General features: G+C 39.8%; 1 protein-coding gene across 14 annotated transcripts in view; it reads right to left on the bottom strand.

Moving 5' to 3' along the window:
- REPS1 (RALBP1 associated Eps domain containing 1) overlaps positions 1–23,405 on the bottom strand; it is a 65,607-nt gene extending 42,202 nt beyond the window's left edge. For all 14 annotated transcript variants that reach the window (XM_054194216.1, XM_054194225.1, XM_054194218.1 and 11 more), the window contains exons 1-3: positions 23,177–23,405; positions 7,147–7,270; positions 1,472–1,668 (exon numbers count right to left, since the gene is read on the bottom strand). In XM_054194216.1, the coding sequence (XP_054050191.1) occupies positions 1,472–1,668; positions 7,147–7,270; positions 23,177–23,329 (474 nt within the window). In that variant the 5' untranslated portion in view covers positions 23,330–23,405. The remainder of the gene's footprint in view (positions 1–1,471; positions 1,669–7,146; positions 7,271–23,176) is intronic.
- Between the last annotated feature and the right edge of the window lie 762 nt (positions 23,406–24,167).

The raw sequence follows: 24,167 nt of genomic DNA, 5'->3' as shown, positions 1-24,167 counted from the left end.
ACACACAGCTTCTTCATTCTGATGATCCCATACAGAGTTGTGTGAAGCAGAGATACCAAGCTGCTTCTATCAGCCAAGATGGAGAAATGAAATTTAGATGCTCGTACACCTCTGTACACATATCTGTGAATATGTGACTTCAACTTGGAAGACCTCAAGCAATAGATATTTTGAATAGTTATTTTGAAGTTACACCAGTACAGGTTCCTGTATTGAATTACACCTGTTCACTAGAAATCCACACCATGTTGGAAGCATACAAAAAAATTATTTCAAGCAAACTAAAACATGAGATCAAGGAGATCTGCGATTGTTGATTTCTTCATGAAGCACTTAGGAGCTCTCTCAAACACACCTATCCAAAACTAGACAATGACAAGCTATCTTCAGATCTACTGCCAGCCCTCATTTCATTACAGTCCCCATCTCCAGTTTGGGAGAAAGGAAGTGGCAGCTAAACATCGACTATGGATGGCCTCTGCTAATTTTCTTTTTCTTTATATTGGATCAGTCTGGGCTATTTCCACAGAGATTAATAAATGTTTACAAGTGATTCCTTGATTCCCAGATAAAGGGATGTTTGTGAGTTCCATGATTCTTTACAAAACAAGCCCAGAAAAGACCATACCATGGGGAATAAAACAGGTCATTCAGCAGTTATGCACAGTCAAACATACACCCAGCAAAATTTAATATTTGCACTCAGTGTTCTTGCTTGTAGAAAAGACAATCAGAAAAGATTTCCCCATGGAAAGAGAGTGTAAAGGCTATAAAGAAAAAAAAGGAATTATAAGGAAGCACAGAGTTGTAAGCCTTTACAGTCTTCATTTATTCAGATATCCTACAGCTGAAGATGAAAGAACCAGTGAGCAAAAGGAAATCAGTTTTCTCATTATTAGAGCACAATAAAAAGCAATGTGAAAACATCTGTCTTTTTTCTGGTTCTCATTGTCTCTAGTTAACAATTAAATAGCCAAACAATAAAAAGTAGGGCAAAGAAAAGTAACCGTGAGATTTAAAAAAAAAATTTAAATAAAGTATTTGGGATTTAAAGGTATTGGAGCACGTTGAGGCACTAGAAATCAAGTCTACCATGGTATTCAGTATCACTGTTCCAATGACCAGGAAGCCTATGTGAACTACCTAATAAACGAGGTATTAACATCACAATGAATTCAACTTGATATTTGCTACCATATCTTACACATTGATTCTCTTTTCTGTCTCAATTCTTTGTCCATTACCACCAATATTTTAAACACACGTTGTAAGACTTCATTAAAAAAAATGTCTCCTATGTGCAAATATTTCAGAAGAATACGTGTCCTTTATGTATAATATACACCAGTATGATTTCTTTTTTTTAAATAAACTATATTGAAAGTAACAAAGCTTAGAAGGCCTATCAAATTGACATCTATCCAGCCAAGTAGTGGCTAGGAGTCCCATGTAACCTTTTAAGTTAATTTACCTGTTGGTCAGTTGATGTACGTTGCTGAACTGCATCATGGCTCACAGAGCCTTTTTTGACTTGTATCCTACCAGGTGGAGGAGGAATCACACCTGAATATGAAGCCGGGTTATCAGCATCTGAAGAATACAAGGCTGTGTGTCTTGATTCTTGTTCATTCTTTGACACAACAAATCTGGGAAGAGGAAGGTCCTTTACTGTTAAAAAAAAGTAGAGCAGGCCATTTACCATACAGAAGTATGATGCTTAAAAATAATAATGCGGTTCTATTTTGTAGTTGCCTCAATTACTAAAACATTGAGACTGCTTGCTACTATAATCAAGCCAATATTTGCCAGTTGGAAAAAAAGCAAATACCCTTTTGCATTATACCTTTGCGATTCTGTTACCCAAGTTCTGGTTGTGGTATACAGAGGACTTCACATAGCTCCATAACAGTTTTGCACTAGAACTCTGCCTTAAATGCAGTAGCAATCAGATAATCTGGATGTGGAATAATTACTAAATTGGCCAAACAATACAAAAGTATAGCATTGTTCACACATTAAGGAAAGTCATAAAATCAAGAGGCTTCTGAGGTAGAATAGAGCCGCAGCTGGTATGCAAAGAATGCAACATCTGCAATCCCCTGTACAAGACGAAGCTACACGAGGGATGGAACGCAAGGCGCTTGTTCCGTGGCCTTCCCTTGTGATGTATAGCAGGTATGGGAACGAGATGGTACTACAGAACAGATAAGCAGCCTATACGCTACTCGGAGCCAACATTTTGTCAAATTTTCATGAAATGCTGTCCTTTGTGCGAACTTTGCTCATTATAATGTCATTATAATACCAAAACACACCTCCATCCCGAAGGCTACCCGCCTCCAAGGTGCGACCACTCCTCCTTGAGCCTGCACCCTGAATTTCTCATGAACTATACCTTTAATTGTGAAGCGAGGAAAATTTACACCAATCATGGTAAAAGTATGTATGACTAAAGTCACTCAAACTCCACCTTAAAGATATCAAATAGTATAAAAAAATAGCCCAAGAGAGGGGAGATACCCAGGGAAGACACCATCGCAAAGAATTACATCACTGACTTCTGGGATCAGTCGATGGGCTGAGCCTCTCTTCCCCCCATAGGGACGCCTTTGGGTAAGACTTAGATTATACCGAGTGCTTCCTCGGAAAACTTAGAAATTTCTCTAGAGACTCTCTTTTCTACATTTATAGCCAGGCTGTATCTTTATAACTTTGTCGTGCGTTTTGTATATGTAACAACACTTTCATTTGCACGTGCTTTGCAGACAGTGTATTGATCACCGGCAATCCTAAGAACCTATATATCTGTTGTTTAAATAAACTGCACTGTTTAAGTAGCTAGTCATTTCGGTTTCTCACTGAATGCGACCAAAGACTCGAGAGTGGCCATGCTAGTTCAGGAGCACAACTAGACTGAAGGTGCAGTCCACTATTAGTGTATCCAAATCATAATAGTTTAATAAATATTAAACGCGATTGGACTGATAGTGCTGGATTGGGCATCACTCAGAATTTAAACCTAGCCGCACCTAGCCTCCCACCTCGGTGAGGAGTGTTAGAATGCAAGGGGGTTTATTTTCTGCCAAAACCGCTTTGCCCCTTTTCACACAACACTGGATTTAGCTCATTTTCCCTTGGTTTTGCCAACATTTAATTACTGAAGCGTGATTTTCGAGTCTCATCTACCATTTCTAGCACATATATATAATTAGAGAGTCTTCATAAAAAATTGTTCATAAACAAAACAAATGCTAAAATACTGCACTATATTCAACATCTTTTAGTGAGCTGTCATGTTTATATTTACAACAGATGATCCAGTCTTACTGCAAAAACTGCAACTATTGCTTAAACACATGTAAAAAGGTGTATATACCTTTCTACAACAGAAGCTAAATTAGCTGTTTTACTGGGATACAACTGGGAGCATTCCGATGTCACCTCACTTTGTTACAAACACCTACAAAGCAAAGTTTCTACAAAATGCTAGGGGGTCCTTAGCTTTATGTACCATGGCTCAGAGTAGTCTGAGATAAAAATGAAGATATGTATATCCTCAATTTTTCACTGGATGATTTCTAGCATTCTTCTGAATCCCAACCACAACTTTCTTACTGGTCCCCTGTGAATACAAATGAATTGTGGATTTGCTGTACAGCTTGCTTGGAAATTATTTTTTTAACACAAAACAAATTTACAAGCATGGATCAAATTTAATTTCTCTTGCTGACTGCTTACCTCGATTACTTTTTGGTATTGAAAATGAGTCAGTGGTACTACTAACTATATTAAAATATGAGGTGAAATTGCATACAGTTTACTACATAAAAGTTAAACATTAAGCTGATTTGTATTTGAAGAGCGTCATTTGAATCGATAGCATTCAGCAACTGTAGACACCTTTATGTATCCATAGATATCTTTATGTATCCAGTATTAAAGAACAGTGCTCCAGTAAGAATATAAATTCTTGATTTAAGCTTCTGTCACAAGCACATTTCAAAGTGCCAACCAGCTTTCATCACACGGAAGGAGCATGCAACACAGCCTCTTTGCTAAATTTGTGGTTACCCATCACATGGAAACCCTGTTAAAGCAATTCCTGATGCCTTCCTCAGTCGTAGGTGTCCATTTCACATTAGCCTTGTAGCCCATATGTTGCCCTAGGAAAGTTATTAATGTAGCTAAACAGTGACCTACAGCCAAACAAAAAGTAACAAAAGTCACTGTGTACAAGTGAGAATTTGTATTCTTGCAAAACGGGATAACGCAGACGCTAGAACATCCAACTGACACAGGGGAAGTCTATGCAATCGGTTGTTCCAACATGAGGCTTTGGCATGAGATAGCTAGCACTATTTCACAAAACAATACAGAGGGTTCAGAAGGAACACAAAATACTCTATTACCACCTTTAAAAAAAAGACTGCATAAATCAACTTGTTTTGCTGTACTATGTTTCTACGTGGCCAATTGAAATCTGCCATTTTTACCCCACTCCTGTGTCTTTGCAGCAGAAAGTCCTATTTCAACACTAGAACCTTTGTTACCATTCAGAAATCCCTCAATTATAAATGCAATAGCTGTTATGAATGGAATTAAATCTTGATATTGAAAAATTAGAAAGTTCTCTGTACTTTTTATGCCCACAACCTTGTTAACATTTTCTTCCATCCAAAACTGTATTCCGTACTTAGAAAGTAAACATTACTTTGGAATAGACAGTGTTCATGAATTCCTCAATTTTTAGCTTACTACAAGGAAAATTTTCTGGGACAAAGGAATAACAGATTTAGAGGCTTGTAGTATAATAATTAAAAGCCAGTATTTTTACTACATTGCACATCTGAGTAATCAAAAAAAGCACTTATTTAACTAAGAATCAACTAGATGACACTTGTGTTGGATGGACTTAGTACTCAAAATTTGACTGCAGTCTCCACTCACCAGCTCACATAAAGCAAGCTTCCTGTCTACTGAAGACACACACTGAACCAAAGGGCAAAAGAAACAAGAGCAGCAGTGAAAACAGCAAGATAAAAGAATGAATAACATTAAGATAATCATTAAATAAAACATCCATAGAATGCAGAGCTAAAAGGTAGATGTCCTAAAATTTAAGTTTTAACTAAATGTTTTACTTTGAAGAGAGAAAGAGTATACGGTTTAGTTTAGGATGGCTCTAACAGTTCCTCTTCAAGACCTCTTGGAGATGAACTGTGGGCAGAACCCAGCTGGCCAGGTTGCTGAACCCCAGTTTTCAAAGGAAGCTCACAACCATTTTATGCGTCTTCAGCCTGCTGTATTTTAGCTGTTTAGTAGCTGCTACAACAACACTTGAATCACCCTAGGAGCAGGAACTTCATAGACAGGACTGGAACCACTGCAACCAAGGCAACAGACAACCAAAGCTAAAAACAGTTAGAGTAAAAATAAATGTTCTGTCAATTGTACTTGTTCTATTTAGTAGGTTTGGAAGCAGTTACAGAATATTATTCCTAGAAGTCCAGAAACCATTACAAGTATTTCTAGCATTGCCATGAATCAAGGAAAGATTGTCCATTATGAAAGTTCCAACGGCTGCTAATTTTATAGCAATATATTTTATATTTTGAAACCAATTCTGTAACTTCAATTCCTTCCTTCAAATTTCTTCCTTCTTTTTTTCAAATAGAAAAGTTCCTTCCAGTTAACGTATCTGGCATTAAAATAAAATCAAGCATATAAAAAACTCTTGAAAAAGCTACATACATTTTAGTCTTTGCCTTCTTCAACAGGCATTTGATGAGAAATCCTACAATTGTTATATCAAGTCCTAGTTTTATCAGATATTAAGAGTTGAAGTTCCCTTTTCCAACTTTCTGATTCAAGGGCAATCTGCTACAGCTTGCTGAAGGCTTTAGATTTGGGAACACTCATCAGGAAAACTAGGAAGAGAGACTATAAACATAGGGTGGCTTATGAGCAGAAAGGAACTTGAAACGTTGACTGAAACAATGCACTTTTCCAAAAAGCTACAAAAAAACATGACAGTAGTTTATGCTGTTTGTATGAGCCTAGAATAAACATCATTATAAAAGTATACATTACAATTACTTTTTTTATATATCTTTTTCAAATACTTGAGTCCTATCAGATTGGTTTTAACAGTCTCCTTAACTACTTTGTTTAATCTATATCCTTTAGACACAAAAAATTCCAAAACTGCCTTTTAACTCCTAGCATATAAAAATTATATCATAATTTGTATTCTAAAGACATAAAATCTACTAGGGAAGTCACTTTAAGGCAAAGCTGAGCTCCAAAGATATTTATAAGTTGTGAGTTGTGTATTATGCTGCAAAGGGCTACAGTGGCTTAAAACTCACTATTTCATCTTGCTAAATCTCTTTTAATCTTGCAGAGGAACACTGACATGGATCCACTTATGTCACTCGAAAGGCTACAGCAGAGCCACATAACAAAGCTCCTTCTGCTGTTCTCAACCATCTCCCAAGAGTGAATCTTTCTCCTGTTCCTTTTTCACTACCCACACCACAGTTGACCTTTGAAAAGTAGGATAACAGGTATTTTGGCTGATAACAGACTTCAAAGATCTTTTACAGGTCAGGTTTTTCACTAGAAAAAAAATCTTAAACCACTAATCTGCATATTTGCACTAAGAAGGGAGAAAACCATCAAGCCAAATGCAAAGGAACACGGCTTTAGAAAATACGACCTTTCATTTGTTGCAATTGAGACTTCATAAACTAGCACCTATAAAAGCCTGCAAATGTTGCATTCTTCTTTCCCTTCCAATTCACATTAGTCCTACTAGTACCTTTTTCAGCAGATATAGCACACAAGTTCTCACATTAGTAACTTATAGAATGAACTTGGACCTACACAATAGTCAGTAGTAGTTGTTCATTTACCCTGTGATGAACACAATACTTATTCAGTAAAAGTAAGGAATTTCACCTCGTATTTATTGTACAGTAAGAATACACTCCCTCATAGTCCCCCCACTTGCCCACTTTTTTTTTAAGTTTGCAACATGTATAAAAAGACATACCACCCTAATTTACAAGGTTACCCAACAAGAATCTGTGAGCCAAGTACAATAATTCCACTTAGCGACTCAATTCCCCCGATTCTGTGATTTACCTGTATTTAAGCTTTCCACTCTTAGAGGGAGACCAGACTGGGCCACAGCAACAAGTTTCAAAGCAATGTAAAATTGACTTCTTCCAAAATAGCCAAGTCTTGTTGCACCACAGAGCTCCATAATCTGAAACAAAACACATAGTTACTTGTACAAAGAAATTTAAAACACGAACTGCTCTACAGAGGTGATTTCATACACTGAAGAGCAGCATGCCTTGCATTAAGTGTTTGTAACTACTTCATATATACAATCTTTCAGTAACAACTTCATGTGCAATCTCCAAATATGATGTGACATGAGTCAGAGTCCAGCAAAAGTACAAAGTCTAAAACTTAATATTTTTACAATTATCCACCTTTTCTTTCACCTACAGTTCAGAGGTTCTACACAGTCCATGTCAGGTAGAGTAACAGAGAGTAACTGGGGCCACGTTCATTTAAAAAAAAAGACAAAACCAAAACCCACAAACCCACCAAGAAAGCACACGATAAACATCTTATGTCACTATTAGCTACTCCATTAGGCAGCTATATTGTCTGTCTTCAGTAACTGCAACAGAAAGGAATAGTATTCAAAAATTTTAGTATTATATTGTCAGATGTAATCCAGAAACACAAGATGAAGACATTTAAATAATTCTCAGACAAAATTCAAAGACCTGCAAACTTGCCGAGGGTGCATTCCTGCTTGTGCCAGGTCACTGATAAGATACCAAGCATCCATGTCCCACATCAGACCCTCTGAGCAAAATGATCCAGACTGTCTTTTTATCTACCTAGCAGTCTCATCTAGACTGTAACATTCCAAATGAGACACAAGGATGCTCCTGGACACCTTGTGAAAGCCTTGTTGAAGTAAAGGTAGACGACATACTGCTTTTCTCGCCTCAACCACAGTTCTAGTCTTTCCATCACATCAGACAATCTGGTACCCTTAGTAAATCCATGCTTGCTAATCCTAATTACTGTTTTCACTTCACATACCTAGAAATGGCTTCCAAGCAGACTTGTTTCACAATTTCTCAGGGACCAAAGCGCAGCTGACCAGCCTGCAGTTCCCCAAATCAACCTTCCTGCCCCTCCTGAAGACGGCTGCAACATGTCTTTCTCCAGTCACTGAGGCCCACCCCTGACCTCCACAACTGTTCAAAGAGAAAGCTGGCTTGCAATGACATTAACTAGCTCTCTCAGCACCCTCAGAAGCATCCCATCTAATCCCATGAACTTGGTATTTCTCAAGAGATCCATCAATCTTCTTGCAGTACTAGTAGTTTCTCTCCTCCTTCAATCCCATCTCCAGGCACAAAGACCCATGAGACCTTGTCTGTGAAGATCAATGCAGAGAAGGCACTGAGAATCTCAGTCTCATCTACATCCACCAACACTAATTTCTCTCCTCACCCTTCCTACCAGGGCTCAGTCTTAAGTTCCCCATTTGGCAAATGTGGTCTCTTGCCACATCTGCTCATTTTCCTAACTACTGGAATGGATTGATACTGGACTTCGAGAAGGCTGTCCTGAAAGATTTCCCGGCTTTCAGAGGACACAGTTCTGAAGGGCAGAGGAGGCCTGCTTGCAGGCAAGTTCCAACTGAAGAAGTCAACTACATTTTCACATAGCGACAACTGAACAACATTATCAACGAGGAGTTAGTCTGTATGCTTCAGCACTGCTGAAACAGGAAACAGACTTTGGTAACTCTGTACAATCAAATGGATGGGTTTATTAACAACACTTGAGCTAGATATGGCTCAACAAAAAGGTGCTTGGGTATTTCCTTACCATGCACCAGGATTCTAAGGCCTCAGGAAAATAAGCTGTTGTAAAACCTGTCACAGGAAGGTGTCGGAAGTTGACACACACTTAGTCCCAAAGAACTTCCAAGAGGATCAGCAGCTCTAGGGCTGTGCATGCAGCTCAAATCCTGCTGGACAGAAACTAGCTGCATTAAATCATTTGGCTATGTCTGTATTACACTTCCCACATTGTCCTACAGCACCTGGGTTAATTGTATTTTCCCATTATAGTATTTCTGCAGCATGATGTCTGGACAGAAGTCAGGGGATAACAGGGCACTTTCTGAAGTTCATTAACTAAAAGAAAATTACTCAATACAGTTGAATACTTTAGTTTCAATAAGCTGGTTGGACTACAAAAAGTTCCATGAGGAAAGAAGTGACCGTGTAAATTGACAGCTGACAACTCAAGCAATAAAAATTTTGAGGCATCAACATCTAAAATAAATTGCCTGTACCCAATCTAATGCCAAAAATAATTACACTACGTTCAAATAACTGACAGAACTAAAGTAGTGGAGATTCAAGAGACAGCTAGCAATCAAAACCAGTGTGACAGCAAGAGTGATTTCTTTTTTTAAAGCGCTGTACCCTAGAAGATTGATGAACATCCATACACTTGACTACACCCAACACAGAAAAAGCTTGTGGATCCAGTGGCCTAGCATTGACAGATAAGTAACTGAGCAGACTCTGGAAAAGCTTCTTACGAAAGGAAGCACTGACGCAGGCATTTGGAGCCTATGGAATCATTAGGCAGTAATGGCTTTGGGCAATTTCAAAGACAGTGCTGGACTAGAAATTATCTTGTTTGGAGCTAGTTAGTACTGCCAGATTGAAAAAATACTTCGGTTAAAAACTGAATTAATAATTAGGCTACCATGGCAGGTAAGTATTAGAAAGGAAAGACAAGCATGGATTCAAAGTAAATAGATAGAAACGTAGAAAATATGCCAAATCTAAGTATCAAGAAAAGGAAAAGCTAAGGATAAAAAAACCCCAAACCCTTAACAAAAAAGAATGCCCTTATGCTGCTGAACAAGTTGCTGTCAAAGCCATCCATAGATAGCTAAAGGAGTCCTCTGTTTCAAACACAGAATATAATGCAATCTGAAACACAACTGAAGGTTGAGTAAAACCATTAAATGTAAACACCTAATCAAAGACCCCTCTGCTGAGTGACAGCATGCTTGAACATACTCAAAACAACCTACCTATAATCTTCTTGAAGGAGGATTTAAACATTCAACAGGTAATAAGCTATACTGATGGGGGAGGGGGGATGGAATAACAATAAAAAAAATAATCAAGGGATTGCTTCTCTGAGATTTATGTTTAGGGCTTTTATCTTCTTAGAAACAGAGAGGATAAGGAATTTCCTTAAACTCTTCAAGGAATGCAGAGCCATCTTCAAGACAAAATGTTCCATGACTGTTTTCATCTCCCTAGATATGAAGATCTTGAGGTCACACTACTGCAATTAACCGGATTAAGGCAAACAACTCTGTGAAGCTCTAGAATTACTGGAAGCTATTGATACAAAGAAAATAAACCTCAGTGCAGTAGCTGTAAATTATGAAATTGCATGCTCCGTCATCGTACTGCAAAGAATTAACAGCAGCACCAAAAATATCAGGAGTTGGTGCAGATCAGGCGTGCATAGGAAGCAATATGTTGACAAAGGGCACTGTTTCAAGCACATACCTTCTAGAACTTTTGCAGGTTTCAAGTAAGAGGTCCTTGAACTTGGAAAGGTTTGTGAACCAAAAAAACTAAGACTTGAGAACTTTTAGAAATTCCAGGTGACGTGGAACAAATCACATTTCTATCAAATGTGGTGAAACACACTTCCCAGAACTCAGAAAACCTCTCTGGGAGAGTCCTTCCAGAATATCACACTCCCCCCACCCCCAGTTTCTTCTACACAGCAAATCAAGCCCATTACCTGTAAACATTATTCATGCAAAAGTACAACAGTATTTAAGCAGGGATTACTTCAATGGTAAAACAATAAATGAAGCAACACGCATGCCACCTACACAGTAAAGATAAAAACATTTCACCTGCTTGGAGACAGTTACTGAAGCACCTACTGCCGCATACCAGAGGGTGGTAAGAGGCAAGACTTTAAGACAACTTTTGAAGGCTGGAAGTTACAACACACATGGTGTATGCTGACAAGAGGGGGAAGTGAAAAAGCCAAAGGAGGACCTTCTGTATCACCTCATCTGAACTAGAACATTAACGTAAGACTGTTCACTAAAAATAAATAAATAAAAATTTAAAAAAATCACATAATGATACAAAGCAAGAAAGAAGAACTGGGATTCAGAATATACATTTTGGTCCTGATTTTATTAACACATTCTTAATTTGAGGTATTCTAGTAGTCCTACTGTGACTTGGCAGGAATTTTTGTGCTTGTATTGTTGGTGTAAGACTTTTTTTCTTTAATTAATGAACAGAAAGAAACCCTATGTAGAATTACAGAATAATTGAGCTTGGAAAGGTCCTCTGGAGATCATCCACTTCGCCACCCCTGCTCAAAGCAGGCTCAGCTACAGCAGGTTGCTTAGGACCATGTCCAGTTGTATGTTGAGTATATCCAAGGAGGGAGACTCAACCTCTCTGAGCAACCTCTTCCAGTGTTTGATCACCCTTACAGTAAGAAAGTTTTCTCTTACATTTAAATTAAACAATCCCATGAACAATAGCATGTAAATCATGCACCAGAGGTGCAAAACAAGTTTTCACATTCATTTACAATATTTGATACAAACTTGAGTTAAACCAGACCATATGAATATATTTGTCCTTCAGTATTTAGTACATGATTTTTGAGTTTTACTGTGCATATTGACAATAACCTTTTAATGGAAAGCAAGCAATACATTTTAAAAAAGCTAAGTTTACTTCAGATAAAAAAGGTAAAAAATTAAACAGAATAACCTACATTCAGTTTTACGTTATTTAACAAAAATGTAACTGACTACAGATTGATTTTGATTCAGTTTAAAATTAAAAACATTATCATGTCCACAATGTTATTTCTGTATCCCATAAGAATCAATTCATTGATGAAAATTCTAAAGCTCTTCGCAAACTTAAGCATTACACAGATACGACAGGATGTTTTCCAAATTAAAAGTTTATTGGAATACAGCTTCAAATTGGGTACTAGAATATGCTGTCCTACAAAGTGCTTGCCTGAACTCATGTAATCCACTCATCTCAGCTACCGCAAAAATTAACCGTATCTCTACGGTGTAATGTAGTATCAGGATGTGTAAGAGAAATTGAAAAAAAGTACTTCCTAATCATTGCTATTGTAGCAGGAAAAAAACACCTGACCATCACTACATATCAAAGACTCCTTTGCGCTTTTTTTCCTAGATTGAATACATTTCTCTCCTGACAATTCGCTACCTTCTAATCTTGTTACTCTGCAACCACTGTTCAACAGATCAATTCCTGTCACTTCATTTATCTCTATCTGTCTCACTAATTGCAAACCACATCCTCACACAGTTTTCTAACTACAGCCTCTCACCTATCACCAACTGGACAAAGCATTACTGATTAATTATTCATCAAGATTTTTCAACTTTTCTTCAGAAAAAAAAATCTCACTTGACAAGTAGCTTTTAAGACGCAACAGCTGTTGACAGCATAGGAACAAGACAGAGAACTGACAAAGATCCTTCTTTTGATCAGTTATTTTTAACCAAGTCAAGTCTCTGACCCAGTTCTCTGCAAGGCTCCACAAACCTTGGCACATGATGGCACACAAGAAAAAAAAGCTGGGGACAGGACAAAAAAATGCCACTAAAAAGCAGTCCAAGTATTGCTCTGAATTCTATCTTTCAGCACGAATAGCAGTATATGACAAATATTTAAACAGTCTTACACCTATCAGAAGATCATATGCAAAATGCATTTATGAAGGATATCAAGAACTGCTATACTTAATTCAGTAAGTGTGAAGTAGGAAACGTTCACGTGCTGAACAGCAAGAATAACATTACCACTAATACATACATTTATCTTATTAGGTACTTAAGAAGCACAGTAGTAAATATACTTAATTAGTTGATACTAAGAACTCCCAGGCACGGGGTATATTTGGGATGTTGTACTTTGTTGCATAACGAATTGTAAGGTCTTCCTTTTAAGTCTTACTGACTGTTCCATGAAGATGAATCTCAGTCAATGCCACAAACCTGGCTTCAGAACAGAGGCCTTTAAAGAAATAAAAGCAATAGTATTGGAGGACTTCCAAGACAACACACGCTCTCTGGCAATGAACTATTTAGAGTCTCCTACTGTCTGAGCCTCTCCTAATACTTCTCCGCCCTTGATTTTCACACTGCATGTATCCACAGTGGAAGCAGACCGCTAAAACACCATCACGAAAAAAGCCCCTACTCATCAGCTCTGATAATTAATTCTCTATAGATACTTAGAACTAAACTTTCCCATTCTAAGGTCATTTGAAGTTCAAACATACTTTTATTTCAATCAAATGAAATTTCAGAATTAATCACATCAGAAAGAAGGAAGTTAATTAGCTGGTCAAAAAATGAACCAGTATTTTAAGCCTCAGAAGAATGATTCTGCCCCTTACTTTGGGATCTGTTTTACAAGGATGTCCACTCCCTGAGTAAGGGTTGGCAGATTTAGAGTCACGCTTTCACTCTGGTAATAGAAAAGCAGCAAACAAAAAACACTGACAATTTAAAACGGATTTATGACAGATGCATGTAATAAATATGTATCTTCATAAGTGAATACATTGAACACCACACACAAAAACCCCACAGAATTTTTACCTACTGTAGTACTTTTTGAACCAGTTACATTTTGTGTGATTCCTGACTTCAACCCATTCCAAAAGGGGTCTGCAGCATCTTGTGTTGTTCCTGGCAGCACATATGTTCATGGTGGATTAGCCTCACTTATCAGAGACACTTCCTAACGCAGTAGCTTTGATTTTTCCATTTGTAATCAGTTTGTGATCTTGCTAATAGCTGCTGCAAAAGCTGTTACAAGTCAAACACATGAATCTTACCTGCAGAGCTCCAGTGGTTCCCTTCTTGATTTGGTAGCACATGGTAAACACCATCAATTAATCCACAAAGATGAGGTAGATGCACCCTACGTGCAACTACAAAACAGTTCAAGATATTGATTTAGAGGGCCCATTTCTCCAAAGATCTAGACTGTCCTACTCTACTATAACCCATAAACAAATTATTGTCAAATACGCTCAAAAAAAGGGCAGAATAAATAAGCATATTCCTTTCTGACATGTTCAATAGCACCAACAAAGGAAAATCCAGCCAGATGAACACTCACTAGAAAGCAACTACTATCCTCCCAAGTAAAAAGCCATAGCTGGAAGACCTCAAGGCAGAGTTATCTTTGCTTGCATTAAGATTCTTTCTCCTCCTGTTCTTCTGGCAGAGTCGGTGCTCATGAGGAAGGTACCTTATGAGCAGCAGTGGTAATAAAGCAGCAAGAAAAACTGGAAATAAAAAAACCTCACCAAACCTGAAGCAGCAAAAGACAGCCTGGGGACCTACAAGAATAATTTTTAATTCTCGATACATAACGAGAGGTTCTTTTAAAAGGAGATATTCCACATACCTTTCTCCTCTTCCTATGCAATTTTACATTACTGCTTAACCCAAATAGCTCCTCCCTTCTCTACTCTCAGCTGCGTAGTTCCCCATTCCTGAGCACTAGCTGTTGCTCATCTGTCTGATCACACAGCATGATGACTCCACTCCATAAGCCAGCACAAAGTTAGTGTCACTTATCTGCTCTTTTATTGAACTCAATCTGTCTACTGTACAACCAATGAACACCTCAGCAGCTACAAGACACATGGGAACATGTGTCTGGTAGCAATAATTTGTTCATTTGACTCTAAACTTCTTGTAAGGCTGCAGCCTCAAGAAAGTTGTGTACTTTGCATTTACAAGGGGTGGAATGCATTGAAATTAGGCACCTGAACAGAACACCTCATCAAGAGCACTTGCAACTCCACCTTCTTTGCCTTGCCCAAAGAAGCCCTCCTTAGAAGGGAAAGATAGCTGCCTGATACATGAATATAAGAACTGCTCTCAAAACAAGGGTGTCTCCTTTTTCCTGGTGGTGCCATGAAGAGTTCAAACAATAGGAGATGAAGAAACACACTTAAGCAAGAACTGTCAATGCCCAAGCCAGTCTGTGATGATTTGAGACTCCAGGATGACTCTTTAACATTCAAGTGGTTGCATTTTCTGGAACAAAAAGGAGCAGCTAAAGTATCATATAAGTGCCAAGAAAGCACCTAGCTTCAGCAGGCATTAGAGAGGTATTTTACCGCAATAATATATTTAGTATTTCAAATTACCACTCCAACAAAAAATAATGCAAGGGAGGTCACATGTTATATTCTAATTGTGGATGCTCCTGCCAAACAGCATTAAGTTGAATATTCTTCCTGCAAAATTTCTACTTAGGTGCTAAATGCTGAAGACAGTGGCATTTATATAGACGTTTTGATTCCTTTCAGACCTCTAGTGACTGACATCCTTTGCTAATAATTAATTTCTTACTTTTTTGATTTATTTTCTCCACACATCACCTTTTATCACTATGCCAGAACAAATGTAAGACATAAAGGCCTCCAAGAATGGACACAGGCTTCTGGTTTTTTGCTAATGTAAAATGAAGATTAAGGCACACTCTAATCCCAGAATTAGTGGTCCTGCTGTGGCCTGGCCAAATAGAGCATTTCCATACAAGTCCACCTGAAGCTACTGTGCCCATTACTTTACACTGCTTTCCCATCTCAATCTGTTTTCTTCCGAGGATCAATCTGATCAGCATTAATTAATTACTTAGCTTTGCACTGCTCTCCTTTTCCCAGTAAGGCTTTAACAAGTCTTAACAATGTGTCTATCAAAGTTTAACTTAGTTAAAATTCTAAAAACTGCACATTTACAGAGCTACATTTGAGACTCAGAACACAGCTGCTTACACTAGGTCTTAAATGATTTAAGACATTTAATTCAGAAAAAAACTAGTCGTACACACTGTTGCAGTAAGAACAGACTTTTCTACAAAATTCACAACTAATAGTCCAAAGCAGGAAAAAGTTAGCACCTAATGTTAAATTCTACACAGCTCTGTCATGGTCACCCTTTTCTGGGATTTCTGAAGTTGAACGATGTATTTGAAACTGAGTCTACTAATTGTACTGTTACCATACTTCAGGAGCATTTTAGACATCAGAAGTCAATCATTCCAGAAATTCAGGTCAGTCTGTCATCTTTTCCAAGCTTTAAGCTATCAAAACACAGTTCCTATACACAGACAGGTATGCCTAAGTTATAATGTATTTTTGTATAACAAGTGCAGGGGATAATTTAACTCTTTAGTGGAAAAACAAGCAAGTGACAAACATGATCACCAACTTAGTATGTTATTTTAGAAAGAATGACACCACTGGCTTAATAATATCCCTATGGAAATGGTAAAGGAAAAAGAACAAGTGGGAAATGTATTCTTAACCCTAATCATTACTGGAACTCCAGCAAGAAAAAGCTGGTAGTCAACATATTGCTCCCACACTCACTTCTGACTTCAAACTCATGTAACCAAAGCGCAGAACTCCAATTTGAAGTCTAGGAATTCTACAAGGAGAACTAATCTAAACAGCAAATATTTATGACTTGTCTGTAAGGACTAATATTTTGAAAGCTACCAAATATAATTGAAAAGTCATAGAGACTGCCAGCCAAGTCCTATAATTTCACAGTATCTACAGTAATATTTATTGAAGATTAGACTAAGATGAAGGCATGTTTGCCATTTTCACAGGCAGTCAATGAAGTGCTCAAAACTTCTAATACAAAAGAATCACCTTTACATGAAAAAGATCAAGTTTACAATCCATAATTTTGTACAGCTAACTTGATTCTAAGACAGCTGCATTTTCCAAAGGCCCGGATATTTCTGAAGAGATTTTAGAATTCTACCCAGTGGTGTCGGAATGGACATTAATCATCCCTGCTGTCAGCTGACGGCACATTTAAAAAGAAAAAAATAAACTGTTTTCAAACAAAGCTGAGTTGTGATACTTGAAATTAGCTGAGTGCTGTGCTGGCATATGGAATTATGAAGGAATTATTTACTATGTAAGTGACTATACAGTATGAATGCCAGTCAATTACACTGAGAAATCAGCTGAAAACAAGTCCAACAGACCTAATCTACAGTCCTAAAGTTTTACCAGTAACTTCCTGCCTTTCGTTTCAAAAACAATGATTATTCTCTGACTAAACACTGCTGAGATATGAGACTACTCAAATGAATTAACTGTAAAAAAAAAAACCAAAAACCAAAACACAACACAGTTTGCAGCCCACTATAGTCTCTGTGAAGGTAACATTAAAGGAAACATTTTTACCAGAACTCTGCAGAAAACTCAAAGCACAGTTCACAGGATACAAAGCAGACTAAGAGCCATTTCTAGCACTAGCAGAAAGTACGACTGCTTATATATCTCATCATTACAGAGGAACAAAACTAACCTACTGCTCAGATGAGAGGAAAAGAAAAATACTCTATTACAATAACATTTGAGGGGGAAAAAATAAATATGTAACTCACAAATCAGATATTCTTAACTGTCCATCCAGGTACTGTTTGTATTTACAACAGATTTCTAACAGTTATTTCCTAAACAAGAAAAGAGATACAGCATAACATATATACAAACATCCTTTAAATATGTAAATACTATATATAAATGCTATATATAAATTACATATGATTGTAATCCTAAAAGGCTACAGACTTATCAACTTTATGGTGCTCAGGCTAACAAAATACCAAGAATGAGTAAGAAAAATGCTATAGTTACACATTTCTACATTGGAAGAATGCCTTAGTAATGACCTGTTTGAGTACCGCCTCAGAAGAAATCTAAACTAATTTTATTTTAAAATGTCATATGGAAAAGCTGTAAGCTTTAAAATAAACAACTATAAACCCAAAATGTATGGATTGGATTCAATTAAGTGATCTCTTCTTAAAATTTCAGCTTGTTTGCAGATTAGGTAAAGATCAGTATTAGGAGAGAAAAGCTTTTTACACAGCGTAATTTTTTTTTTAAAGATCTGAAAGTGCCATGTATTTTTAAATATACACTGAAAAGAAAGCATGAGATTTGCAGTGTATAAGGAATTATAACTTCTTACCCCACCAGTTCTGAAAAGATAATAAATTCAGCAAATTAATCAGAACAAGGTTGAGTCTTCTGCATGTCTCTACACACAGGTAATCCTGAGCATGGCTCAGTTTCCATTTGCAGTTGGCATTTAGTAAATTCTACTGATTTGATAAAAAGGTACTCTTTGTGTAGGAAAATTCACTGAAACACTAACTGCAACAATAAAATCACTGTGAACAAGTTTTTCTTTTCTTAGATCCCTTTCTCTCTACATTCATTCTCCAACAGAGAGGCCAATATTTTAAATCAAGAACCTGCAATTTTGTTTTGCCACGTTTGCCTATGGATTATAATTCCAATTATAATTGCGCCACTTGACACAGATGAGCTCTGACATCTGAGGAAACTACCATTCCATGTTATCCATTTCCCTGTGTTTGCCAAAAGCTGTCACTCCAAGAACAGCAGACGACAGCATATGCCTGCACCTTAGATAGTTTTCTGCACAGTGCACAAATTGTACCTGATGAATAAGGCTTTACACTAAGAGTCTGAACTTTACAATGAAGCATCTACATCACAGGTATGCACTTTCTTACAACTTTTGATGCGAAGGCAGCAAACTCTAACAGAGAGTTGAGGTAGACAACCAGAGACAGTAATTTTTTTTCATCAATGACACAAGAACAATCAAAACTAATCTGTCTGTAAAGACTTCTTAGAAATGAAAAAAAAAGCTTGAAATTGGCTAACAAGACTCAAAAATAAGCTTTACACTAGGTTTTTAATGGGCTAATGCAAGCATATTGTTAATTGAATAAACTGGGCATAACTGTACAATTCATCTGTCATTTCAAAGACTTTCTAACACTAAATTATAAGTCAGTTAATGTTGCTGTACAATGTCAACACTGAAGATGACAATTCATTCATTTTAGAGAAAGTACATTAAAATACTTGCGTATTTGGTGGTTTTTAGTGATGTATTTTGAAGCAAGATGCTTTGACTCAATTTCAGATGAGTATCATATGCACAACTGATTTGCTTCTTATCTTGTAAAGCTTCTCTGATTCATAATCAAAGAAATGAGTGCAAGTTCATAAAATGTTCTGTGATTAAATCACCTAAATAAGAATTCTACAAACTGAAAAAATGTCACAGCTATTATATTAATCCCATGCACAAGTAATGAACTTCACAATACGTTTTTTGGCTGACTGTAGCTTTTACAAGCAACTTCACCACCAGTACAGAGGCACCAACAACCGATTTCAACAGCATACCTACATTAGCATTTTAGGTCAGAAGCAAAACATGCTTCTGCAGTCAATTTCCTGATCACCCTCACTGCTCTGGTTCATACTGTGCAGCCACTCCAGAACAGGCAACTAGATTTCTTTTGCATGAAGCTAACCTATAAGATACACCCTAGGAATGCACCTAATGAATCTCAGCTAGCATTCGGTCTACAGGACCAAGAACTTTATCAAAGAAATGCTTCTGAAATAAATACACAGAGTGGATGGCAGCTCCTTGGGATCACTTGTGTTGTGTCACACTGCTTGCAAATACAAACACTGATGAACATGCAACTGAGGCACGAGCTCAGGCAGCTGAATCAAGTGAAAAATAACTTGACAAAACCCCCTAACTTTTGGCTGAACAAGTTCCCTGAACGAGCTCACTGTCAAATGAATGTCCGTGCCAGCATCAGGCACCTCCAGCTTCTTGTGGATTAAGCTACCATAAAATCCATGCCAGGTCACAGCTGAATTGCTCTAGAAAGAGGAAAGTTCTCCTCTTCCCCTCCATCAGCAAATGGTTTTTCTGCCTCCCTCCTCATGCCAGTACTGACATTCATTCAGTCCCACTGTTAGCTGATGCAGAGTTAAAATCAACAAAAAATTGTGATTCATTTTCTACCTGCATAGCCCCTGATGACAGTGTACAACAGCATCGGACAAGGACTAATGCCTTTGCAAGGCAAAGCAGTAACAGGAGCACATGGCTGGGGGAAGAAGGAAGGCTGAACCACCTTCTTCAGTAGCAACTCACCATTAGATCGGTTTAGCTGCAATGTGAAACCACACCCTGCGAGCAATTTAAAGACTCATATAACTTTTGTGAAGTAGATGGACTTGTTTTCCCAACAAACGTACTTCTTCTACTCACTGTTCTATGCAAATCTTCTACCTTAATGCTAATTTCAAAGATGTGCACAAAAAGGCAGAAATATGGGTTAATAAAGGTTGGTGTCCTCACATGTGCAATTAAGGACATAAGACAATTTGTAGTATTTTTGTTCAGGTAAGAAAGTTGTTCTTTTATAGATGTGTACACTGAGTGGACATACAGCTTTTATTTTCCAGGGTTTTGTCACTTTGTGAGCATATGATTTGTATACAGCAACCATAACTGTTTCAGTCTTCTGTACATTCATTTGTTCCCATTTAACAGGCAGCTGACAGTGTCCCTTAGAGGCAGAAATGAGAATGATTAGGAACAATTAGCCACATGGATTAATTTTTCCTGCTGCCAAGACAGATATCTCACATAAACATAACTCTTTGCAGGAAAGGTTGCATGTGCGTCCAGCCTTTAAACAACAGATTTGCAAGCAAAACAAGTTGTGGGTCTTAAAATGCACACACTTTCATTTCCAACAGAATTAGTTCTGAATCATTCAAAGGAATCTACAGACCTGTACTACTGAAGAAGAAAAACTTCAAGGTAGCTCCTTGGGACTACTTAGTCCCTGGGAGTTTCAAGAGCGGTAATTTTGTACTATGCTTTGCACACCTACGAAGGGACTTAGCATTCATGTGACTAGTACAACACTTGCATTCCAGGATTATATAAGAATTGTGTAACTGAATCAACTTCCTTTCCCCACAAGCATCAGGTGCTTCAAATGAAGAGGTAAGAACATAGCACCACATGGTCCAAAGAAAATTACACCTCCTTCACAGAGTTTCCTTATTTCTTAAACTGTATCACCTAGGGGTGTTAGTTACATAGTCGCAGCTTCCAAAGCATCAGATGCTATTTCCCTTGGAAGAGCCCCCATCCAACGTATTCATGCCTGTGTTAACCTGAGGTACAGACACACTTCGAAGAGAACATAATATAACTAGACAACTAGATTCTCTCCCTCACAAGTACAGGGTACTTTACAGGTGACCAACAGTGACTGCACAAGACATTTGTAATGGGTCAGGCTGCTAAGGGCATTTTGACTTTCTTTGTATTATTTACAGTCTCATTCCTCTGGCAATCTAATATCTTGTTTGCTGTTTTAACTGCAAGGCTTTCCTTAAGATCACTACAGTGATAAGCCAGGTCTGCTGCTTGAGTTAATTTATTTAGAACCCATGGAATGATGCCTGAGTAGTTTCTCGTCTTCAGATGCAATCTACTTTGCAAGAAAATATCTGACCTCCTCTGCAACAGATAAGGATATAATCCGTGGCCACTTGTATTCAAGATTCCAAGTCTTTCCAAGTTCTTGCACTAAATCCCTGCATAAAACAAAATCTTTTAGCACCAGACTACTTTATCTTTACAGTGATCCAGACAAGTTTGATGGAAAATAGATTTTAAATACAACAAACATGCAAACATTGAACTTTCCTGAGATGATTTTTCTGAAATTGGTTGGCCACACATGAAAAGCAGCAGTGGGCGACCCTCAAGAAACCTCACTCATAATACTGAGCACACAGACTCTCTTACCATTAAGCCCAGTCTAGCAAGTCATCAAATAAGATTACTAGTTTTACCAGTAAGAATCATTTCTTATTCAGCCCTCTTCCACTTTTTTGCATCTTAAACTCATTTTAACTAACCAAGTTGCTCTTAGGAGCCCAAAGGACATCAACAGTAGCCCTAATTGAGTATAAGTACTCTCATGAAATCTGGTACCAAATTCGTGTACTGTATTTCTGGCTACAGTAACTTTAATGCTTTGTTAAAAGTGCTGCTTATCTCACTAGACTGAGGATGAAACTACATAAAAGGCAGTAGGGCTCTTTAGACACGCTTTTACCCACAGCAGCTCAAAACACTGCATAAACTTTAAAGCACTGAACAATGACAGAGGGAACTGCAGAAGCAGCAAATTATTACAAATAGCTGTTCATAAGAAGATTCACTGGGAATACTTTCCTCAAATAATTACACAGACAGAATAGAGCAGACTTTTCCTTTTCTATGTCGGTAGCTCTGCAATACTGCTACACCTTTTAGACGTAACCTGGCCAAGAAAATAAGTGCTAAAACTGTACACATACGTATTGCAAGTATGGGCCCGCGTCATTCTCAACACCACATCTTTCATTGTTAGAAGTGTTTTGATGACTACAGATAAGTTAATACCTGCTGGGAACTGATGTCCAAAAAAGACTGCGTGGCTTAGGTGAAGTGGATCAGTGTCAGTAGCCCTCAACGATACAAACCCAGATTTCCTCCTGCGGTGCTTTTCATCAGCAGGCTGTGGGACGAACCTCCCCTGCATCCCCAAAATGCTTTGGGGTTCTCGTGCTTTGGATGGCCTCTGCCGACACGAGGCAAACAACACACTTCCCCACCAGTTGCTGGAGGTCGCCAGCAGACATTACCAACAGCCCCTTCCTAGCCTCGTAGCCAGAGGCCCCACAAGCACACAAGCGGGGGCCTGCTACAGCCATGCTCGGCGCAGCAACTGAGCTGCACCCCCCGCCCTTCCCTCTACGCCGGAGAGGCTCAGCCTTCCCCTCCCGCCGGGGCTCAGGTGGCCGGACAAAGCTCCCGAGCGTGCTGGCGGCTCCCGCTCCATCCTCCCCGCCGCCGGCGGGACAACCCCTGCCAAAAGGGCTGCCGGGCCGGGTAAGGGGGCGACGGCCGGGGCGAGCGCTGCGGAGGGGAGGGGCGGCAGCCCCGGACGGGGCCATCTCCCCGCCGGCAGTCACGGCGGGGCGGTGCCCGGGCCCTCAGCCCCCCCAGCCCCCCGGGGATGGCCCACGGCGGCTATACCTGCATGACCACGTCGTTGGGCAGCTGGGCGGCGCGGAAGAGCTCCAGGACCCGCCCGTTGGACGCCACCTTCTTGGTGCTCTCGGTGTCGCAGTAGGAGAAGAGGTCGCAGTAGTAGCGCTGCTCCGCCTCGCTCAGCGTCAGGCCCTCCATCTTACACCCCGGCTCCGCTCCGCGCTGCCGCCGCCGCCCCGCATCCAACGGCGGCGGCCCAGCGGGCGGGGGAGGAGAGGGGGGAGAGCGCGCGGGGCCGCCTCGCGCCGCCCGGCCCGTCGCGCGGGGCCGGGGGGGGGGGGAAGGTGGGGGACGCCGCCGCCGGCCGCCGCGCACCCCAGCCAACCGCCGCGCGCGAGCGGCTGCTCACACCTTCCTTCCTTCCCTCCCCCCGCGCGCCCGCCCTCCTCCTTCACCAACCGCCCACCCGCTCCGCCCACCCGGCCGCGCGCCTGCGCGCGCCTCCCTCCCCCTCACAGCGCCTGCGCCCGGCGGCGGCGGAAGCGGCGGGCCCCGGCGGGCGGGGTTAGCGGGGAAAGAGGGCCACCAGCCGCTGCGGGTGCCCGGATGTGCGGTGGGCCACAGCGCCCCCTGTGGGCCTGGCGGTGCGGGGAAGCGGGCCGGGTCCGGCGGCAACAGCTCGCCTCAGGGGGACCCCGGGCTCTCGTCGGGGGAGACTCCGCCTTCCTCCGGATAGCGGCCTTGGCTCTGCGGGTCGCCGGCCGTGCTTGCAAAAGAAGCTCCACAGCGTTCAGGTCTTGGGGTCTGGAAAGCAGGCGAGAGCGGCTGCCCCAGCCCCAGCCTGCTGTCCTCTGCGTGGCTGGGAGCATAGGTTTTCCTGGTAACCAGTGAAGAATTACCCATTCTGCTGCATAGGCCCTGCTATAAATGATTACTTCTCTCAGTATGCTGTCCCTCCCCACCATCAATGGCTTATGCAGCAGCACCACCTAACATGCAACAAGAAGTGGCCTGGACAGTAACTCGGTACATCAGT

The sequence above is a fragment of the Rissa tridactyla genome, chromosome 3, assembly GCF_028500815.1.
Source record: "Rissa tridactyla isolate bRisTri1 chromosome 3, bRisTri1.patW.cur.20221130, whole genome shotgun sequence".
NCBI classification, from domain to species: Eukaryota; Metazoa; Chordata; class Aves; order Charadriiformes; family Laridae; genus Rissa; species Rissa tridactyla.
This window is presented reverse-complemented; position numbering and strand designations above follow the sequence as displayed.